Below are 7,982 nucleotides of genomic sequence, written 5' to 3'. Positions count from 1 at the left end.
CTCCCTGTTAGAAATACTTTCTTCTCATGAGTTCCTAGTCATGAGGGACTTAGTCTCCATCAAGTTCCAGCATCAGTGCAAGAGTCACAAAAATGTATCTCTTTCAACGCTCGCAGACTGGTATCTGCTTAAAATGTTCATATGAGCAGGGAAACAGACTCTGGTTGAGATGTAGACGTCTCTGTGTATGTGCGTTGAGGGGGGCCGTGTACAGAGGGAAGAAATTCTACAGCGGTACCGTCCACACGGAGACTCTCCAGCGGGAGGGAAATGCACGAGTTAGTACATGAATGCTCCTCTCTACCCCACTTGCCTTTCTCGCTCTTTCACCACTTTGCTCCCTCCTCCCTTCCTTCCTAAATCCCTCCTTCTCCTTCCTTCCCTTTCGCTTGGTCCCTCCCCATCTCCTTGCCTCCAACAGTTTTTCCCTCCTCCTCTCTCTCCCTCTCCCTCTCGCCTCTTTCCCTCCTCAATCCCTCCCTGGCGTCTGCGTCAGGCCCCCACTCGCGTGACGCTCAGGGTCTGGGTGGGAGCTGTCCACTCGCCCGGAGTGCTGAATGCAGCGGCGGCGGCGGCGGAGGTAGCTGAGAGCCTTCTCTGCTCCAGGAACCCTGTTTCCAGACCTCGGACGGTCAGCTCACCGCCTGCCACCTCCCTTCCAGCACCACCCCTTCGGGAACTGAGCCGGGGGGGGCAGCAGTCGCGGCGGGCGGGTGCTGAGCAACGGCGGAAGACGAGACAACACCTGGCAGCAGCCTGGAATCTGATTTGCTTCCTCTCGCCTTTCATAAGAGATATATTTATATATGGTTTTGGGGAGTCGCGAGGACCAAGCCGGAGCCAAGTGCTGGCTACCTCCCACCTCGGCCACGCCGCTTCGGTTCCCCCTCCCCACCCTCAGCTGGCACCGCCAACAAGCCTCACCTCGTTGCTTCTGGGAAGAGAGGTAGCAACAGCGAGAGCCCAGCCAGCCAGAGGCGGCGGAGAGGAGGGAGGGGCGGGGGGGAGAGAGCCGCCCGAGGCCGCCCTTGGTAGGGGCCGCGGAGGCAGAGCTGCCCTGAAGACCCAGCAGCCGCCCTCCTGTGCCCGCACCCACCCAGCAGCCCTCTTTCCTGATTATTTGAGAACCGAATTATTCTTATTCCACTAGTATTATTTCGTTTTTTATTCGCCCGACTCCTCACTCCTGAGCCGCCCCCGCCCCTACGCCTGCCTCGCCTCCGGTTGCATGGCAGCGCTGCCCGGGCGCGGGGGCTTGGGGCCGGCCCCCCGGGAAGGAGGAGGAGGGGGAGGAGGATCATGAAGCCGGGAGTCTTGGCCGCGTCGGACGGCGAGCAGCAGCCGGAGGACGAGCCGGAGCAGCCCCCGCCCCGGAGACACCCGGACGCCGACCAGCGGTCGCCGCCGCCGCAGCATCGGCGGCCTCGGGCAGACCCGGAGCAAGAGAAGGAGGGCGGCACCCGAGGAGAAGGCGAGGCCACCCACCCGCCCGGACCTGCCCTTATCCCGGCCCTTGCCCCTCGCCCAAAGGGACATTTGATGGAGCCAAGGGAAGGGGGCCGCGGGTTTACAGACTGCCGCAGGGGCGGGCGGGGGGCTGAGACCATGTAGTCCCCTCCCACAAGCCCCTATTCTCTACCCCTTATCTCTACTCCGCTCTCGGCCTCCCACCCCCCAAACACACACCCTTCTTCTAGCCAGGATCTTAAAGCTCAGGAAGGAGGTGGCTCTGCAAGGGTTAAACGGTCTTTTCTGTTTTTCCATTTCTTCCCCCCGCCCCCACCCCAGTCCCTGATTTTCCCACCTCTCTTCTCCTAATTGGCTTTCCCCTCTTCTGTGCAGCCCTTTGGCTGCAAAGGCAAAGCACAAGCCCCTTGCCCAGTTTCACCTGAATCCCTTCCCTACCCCCCCGCTGCTCTCTTAAAAGTAACTCTGGTGCTTCTGGGGGTTAATTGCCCCAGTTTTCTGCCCAGGAGAATTAAAACTTCTCCCAATCTCCTCTCTTCCCCACCTTACCTCCCTCACCCCCTCACAACCAACCTCCTGTTACCTGAGGAAAACTATCTTTTCTCTCTAGCACATGCAGTCTTCAATTCTTCACTGAGCTAGCTTGCCCTAAGCCCAGCTCAGTCCACTCCAAATTTTATTGATAACCTTCCCCACCCTTTTATATGAAAGAAAAGATTTCCCACTGCCTAGGCATTTGAGAAAAACCCAATAAGCCTCTCCTGGGGAACTTTCTAACAATTAGACCTTGATCTCAAGGCCCTGACAGCCCATCCTCAACATTTTTTTTTTCTATGCCCCTGCCCCTACCAGTGCCACCAGGTCAAAAGCAAAAAGGAGACACTCTGAGCAAAGCTTAAGGTTGGGGTAGAGGTGGAGGGGCAAGAAAATTTTTGCTGTTGTTGGGCTTTCCAGGTAGAGTTCAGAAGCAGTGACTCACAGTCGTCAGTCCCGGGGGCAATTTATTTGCTACTTGGAAGGGAGGTAAGAGGAGCCAGTGAGAACAAAGCCTCCCCCCATAACACAGACACACTGTGGATCCCCTCAACCGATTCCATCCTCTGCAAAGACTCCGCCTGCCCCTACCGGTCTCTCTGCTTCCACCGGGCACATGCTGATGCCCCTGAGTGGGCTGCCCTGGTGGTGGTGGTGGTACTGCTGTGCCTGGTACCGCTGTGGATTGTGCTCCCCAGCTCCCCAGATGCTGCGCCACCAGGGTCTCCTCAAGTGCCGCTGCCGCATGCTCTTCAATGACCTGAAGGTTCTCCTCCTGCGGCGGCCCCCTCCAGCGCCCCTGCCCATGCACGGCGAACCCCAGCCCCCCGGCGTGGCAGCCAACAACACCCTTCCGGCTCTGGGTGCCGGGGGGTGGGCAGGCTGGAGGGGGCCTCGAGAAGGCGTGGGCAGGGAGACCCCTCCCCTGCCACCTCTGCCACCTTTGCCACCTTCAGTGGAAGATGACTGGGGTGGCCCAGCCACAGAGCCACCTGCCTCGCTGCTCAGCAGTGCCTCTTCAGATGACTTCTGTAAGGGAAAGGCTGAGGATCGCTACTCACTGGGCAGCAGCCTGGACAGTGGCATGAGAACCCCGCTCTGCCGCATCTGCTTCCAGGGGCCGGAACAGGTGAGACCCTTTTTTCCCTTTTCCTGCTTCCTTCTGGGATCTCCAGGTCTTGCAGTTTGCTACTTGCCTACTTGCCCTGGGGAACCATTGTGCTGTTTCTAGTGTGAGGACTGTACATTTTAAGGGCTCTTCAATGATGTCTCATGTGGTTAAGTTTGCCCAAGAGGTGTCTGGTGCCTGGTGGAGCCTGTTTGGTGGCTCAGTTGTACCCCATTTTTGCATTTTCCTTCCAATGCTCAATTGGGATATGTTCAATTCCATCCAAAAATTCCATAAGCATCCTCAGAGTAGAAGATTCAGAAGTTGGAAGGGGTGAAATGAAGAAACTTGGTGGTACATTCATGCTTGTTGCTGAGATATCCTTGTATCTGATTTGTTGTTAGTGACATTCCCCCAGCCCATCTTCAGTTCCAGTTTCAGACTTCTTCCCTCTCTGATAGTGTGTGGAGATCTTGTCCTCAGCAAGCCTATGCCTGTTCCTTCACTTTGATACTAACCCCTCCCATATTATATTGACCTCCTCAGCAGTCACCGAGGAGGAAATGGAGAGGGATTGTAAGTTCATGAAGACTACACAGTTTGCTATGACACTTCTTGGCAGACTCAAGTTTTTCTAGGTTGAACGCAGGTAGGTAAGTAGGGTGAGGGTGAGTGTAAAGAATATGGAGAAGGAAGTAAGGAGTCTTGTCATAACCATTTCCCTTCTCAGGCCTGAAGCACACAAACTTAGAAAGTCCCTTAAACTCTCCCCATCCAGGATAGGAGGTGCTTAGGACCTTATGGACCAGAGTCTTCCCAAGGCCAAGGGTTCTCCCTACCACATTCACTCAGATTTTCACAGACATACTCACCCCACCCTCTCTAGCTCCACTTTCAATCTAGTTTCTGCAGTGCTGGATAGTATGTGCACATTCTTCTAGAATCATGAATTGTGGCAACACTTTCCACAGAATCCCAGATCAGAAAGGTTCACCTGAAAATCTGATCTAGTTAGTGATGCTGGTGAAAGAACATTCAGTTGCACCCTGGGCAGGGTTATGTGGTCACATCAGCCACTTCTTCACTAGTTTCCCGGAAGTGGGGTAAGACTTCTCGGTGCTCCTTGGACAAGTGATGGTGTAGTAGGATGCCATGCTGGTGCTCCTGAGTGGCTCTGGTTCTTGCTGAAGGCTTTCTCTGTGGGAGTCAGGCTTCACTGACATTTTCATTCATTTTGTCTTTGCCCAGAATGGGCAGGGCACTGCAGGGACAGATGATGACTGGGGCCATGGCCTGGGCATTATGAGAGGAGGTGATGTTGATCTCAGTGTGAATAAATGTCTCTGAGAGGCGGAGGGCTGGGTTCCTCCTTCTTGTGTCTAGGATTGCCTGAAGTCCCAATTGGACTGCAGCCCAGAGCCAAGGACTCTTGTTAGGCAAGAAGGCCCAGGGTGCCTGCACTGTGCTCCTCTTCCAGTGCTGGCCCTCCAGCACAGACGCAAGGAGGAGTGGCGGGGCTGAGAACAAGAATTGTGCTTCACTTAGGACGCTCCCGGTCAGCATCTGCCCCAATCAGAAGCCCCATCTTCTCAAAAAAAAAAAAAAAAAAAAAAAGGACTTATTTAGCTTCCTAACTTCTTAAGCTATTTCCTTCTTCTTCCATGTGCCCTGGTTCAGGTCTGCATGTCACAGGGGCCACTGGGAGTGTGGCTTCTGGCAAGAACACCCTTGTCTCTAGAATACAGCAGGACTTGGAGCCTGTTCTGGATGATATTTACCTGTTGTGTGAACTTCTTCAGATTTCTTTATACCCTTGAGCCCCTTTTCCAACTTCTGTGATTTAGAGGAACCTTTTTCTATTCCCCTCATTTGCTTATAAATGTGTTGAGAGGATCCGGAAGATAATGAACCTGAAAATGACTTGAAAGTGATTAATATATAATGGCATGTATTTTCCTCATGGAAAAGCAGTATTTTGCTAAATAAAAGGAAAAAAAGGATTATTAGGAATATTGTGAAATACCCTCACGTGATACAGGGTCTGGTTGGAGGTTAGGAGCTTTCCTTTCTTGTTTGTTATTTTTACAATGTGTCATAAATAAAGCATGGAATAAAAAAAAAAGCTAACACCAATAAAGGAATGGGCTCTGTTATTATGTGGGAGGGATAGGGGGTCATGTTGATACTAAGACTGGATCAAATCAAGCACTCCCTGCATATGACTATTATACTTTGGGGGTTTGCTTTATTTGCGCAGCAGCCAGGAGATTTTAATGGGATTGTGTTATTAGTAATAAGAGTAACATGCGTTAGATGTGAACACATTTTCCCACTTTTTGCTTGTTTTTCTTCACAGGATTTCAATGAGGAAGGGAGACAAAGAGGGGGAGGTGGAGAAAACTCTCTAGAGAAGGAAGAGAGGGAGAGAGACAGTCAGGCACAGAAAGTGAAAAGCTGAGATTTCAGTATTTTGTTTTCTGTTCAAGGAGGGAGCTGTCCAGCAATTGTCCACACGTGGCCCTGAATGGAGTGCAGACAGTCTGCAGGCTCAGCAGCTGAATGTCTTGGTCTTTTCTCGGCCCAGACAAAGGGACTGAACAGCTCCCCAGTCTTTTGCCACTGCTCCAGGGGCTGAAAGGCTGCCAAAACTGAAAATTTGGTCTCTTCCTGCCAATGGCTTGAAATGTATGTGGTGAGGGGCAGGAAAATGAAGGATCTAGCTAGTTCCATATCTGCACATATCTATAAAGGACTTACTACTTATTCACTCACACATGCATTTATTTAGCAAATGTTTGTTGGGTACCTACAGCATGCCAGATGTTGTTTCAGACCCTGAGTGTCCAGGAGTGAACAAAACAGATGAGCTCTCTGCTCTCCTGAACCTAAAGTTCTAGTGAAGATGCGGAAATAAACAAGTAAACTAGTAGACAAATAAAGTGATTTCAGATGGCGTTGAGTGCTGTGATGAAGGCAAAATAGGAAAATGAGTTAGACAAGAATGAAAGGGAGGGCTTGGGAGCTACATTACACAGAGTGATCGGGAACAGCCTCCCTAAGAATGTACCATCTGAGCTGACACCTAAGTGATGAGAAGGACCCAACGATGCATACGTAGGTCTAGAGGAAGAGCTTTCCAGGTGGAGGAGACTCAAGGTGAACAAGCTTAGCATGTTTGAGAAATAGAAAAGATAGGAGGAGGGAGAGGGATGGGGTGTGAACAAATGCTTTGAGGGCCAACTTGGTTCCATGCTGGACAGCTGACTGAGTAGCCACTCTCCTCCCCTCAGCCATTCATTCAGGTGGGATAGGGGTCAGTCGATCAAGGATCTGCGAGAGTGTGGGACAAGAGCCTGGTTGGCAACTCTTCACTCTCCATTTCTGCTTGAAGCTCCACTAGTTCATGTCAAGGGACCATGTGCCGTGGTGGGTAAGCTGAGGTCTCCGAAGCCAGATGGCCCCAGTTTGAGGCCTGAACAATTTGCACAACTTCTCTGTGCCTCAGGTTTCTCATTTGAAAACTGGGATAATAATGATAGCCCCCAAATTCATAAGGTTATTCTGAGCGTCAGATCAGTCAACACGATTAGAGACATGCTGTCACAGTGTTTGTTGTTGCTGTTATCTCAGAGGCAAGAGACAGTGCCCCCCCAACACACCTTGTTTAAAAGGAAAAAGTGTGCCCCAGCTCCCAGTCTGGCAGGAGGGCTGCTGTGACATGGTCTGTCTGTGGTAGTAGATTTCTTCTTGCCCCCTCACAATGCTCTAGACAGAGTGCTGTTCTTCTCTTTCCATCATCAAAAGTCTATATTAAGTGCCTACCTATGTGGGCTGCTCTGCTGAGCAGGGTCTGGAGACACAGGGCAGATGTGGCCCTGCCCCCTCAGGGAGTTTCACAATCTAACCCAGACATCACAGAGGCTGAGAGAGATCAAGGACACACAGACAGTGAGTCGCTGGTGAATTACAGTAATATCGGGGACGAGAAAGAGATGCATGCTTAAAAGCAGCTAGTGTGTGGGGTGCCTATTCAGAGAAACAAGTGGATGAATTTGCTACCTTTTCCCCAATTAGTCAGAGAAGGTTTCTCTCCTGCTGCTGCAGACCAAGTGAGAAGAAATAGACTTAGGCTGAGTTTAGACAGCTGGAAGCGGAAGAGATGTGAGACGCACGGATACCTTAACAAAGAGGTGAAACCACCTCCCAGGCTGGGTCAGCTGTGGAGCCCCTGGAGTGGGTACAAAGATGGAATCTACCATGGCAGTGTGGTGATGGGGCATCTGTTTTGGACCTAATGAAAAGCAGGAAATGAGTCTGGAAGAGATTAACAATCTTGGTCTGCCTCCCTTATTCCTCCTAGGGTTCATTTCTCTGAAGCTCTGAGTTCAGAAGGGGCAAGAGTAGTGTGAAATATTTTAGTCAGTGTTTTGGGATCTCAGAAAATAAGAGAAGGGCTTTGCAGGGCTCAAGGGAGCCTGGAGACCCCAAGATGCAAGGAGAACCCTGGGAATGGAGATCAAGCAGAGCATTTTAGGAGAGACCCAAATGGTATATTATTTTTCTTAGAAATATGGTTCAATTTTACATTTCTTTGTGTGATTAATTAACGAATATCTGTATCCACAAAGAATAGACCCATCCCTAACATTTATGGACCCCTGGGCAAGAGTATGGATGGAGGCTCACATATCATAGACCAAAATATTTAAAAGTAATAAATCCAGCTAACAAACTGTTAAACAAAGTACATTTTATCCTTCTATCCTGACAAATATACCTTCAAAACAACCTGGAAGACAGATTTGAATTTAAAACTGTTAGAGTCCTCTGAATTCTGTACTAGCCAAATGGGGATATCTGGCCTTTGGTCAAC

The 7,982-nt window shown here is 50.8% G+C and overlaps 1 protein-coding gene across 1 annotated transcript in view; it reads left to right on the top strand.

The window, feature by feature from the left end:
- The first annotated feature begins 2,597 nt into the window (after positions 1–2,597).
- The window catches only part of MARCHF4 (membrane associated ring-CH-type finger 4), a 99,816-nt gene continuing 94,431 nt past the window's right edge, over positions 2,598–7,982 (top strand). The window contains exon 1 of the mRNA XM_036858155.1: positions 2,598–3,130. Within this exon, the coding sequence (XP_036714050.1) occupies positions 2,618–3,130 (513 nt within the window). The 5' untranslated portion in view covers positions 2,598–2,617. The remainder of the gene's footprint in view (positions 3,131–7,982) is intronic.

This window comes from Balaenoptera musculus, chromosome 7 (genome assembly GCF_009873245.2).
Source record: "Balaenoptera musculus isolate JJ_BM4_2016_0621 chromosome 7, mBalMus1.pri.v3, whole genome shotgun sequence".
Lineage (NCBI taxonomy): Eukaryota > Metazoa > Chordata > Mammalia > Artiodactyla > Balaenopteridae > Balaenoptera > Balaenoptera musculus.
Note: the sequence above shows the minus strand (reverse complement) of the source record. Positions and strands in the feature narration are given on the sequence as shown.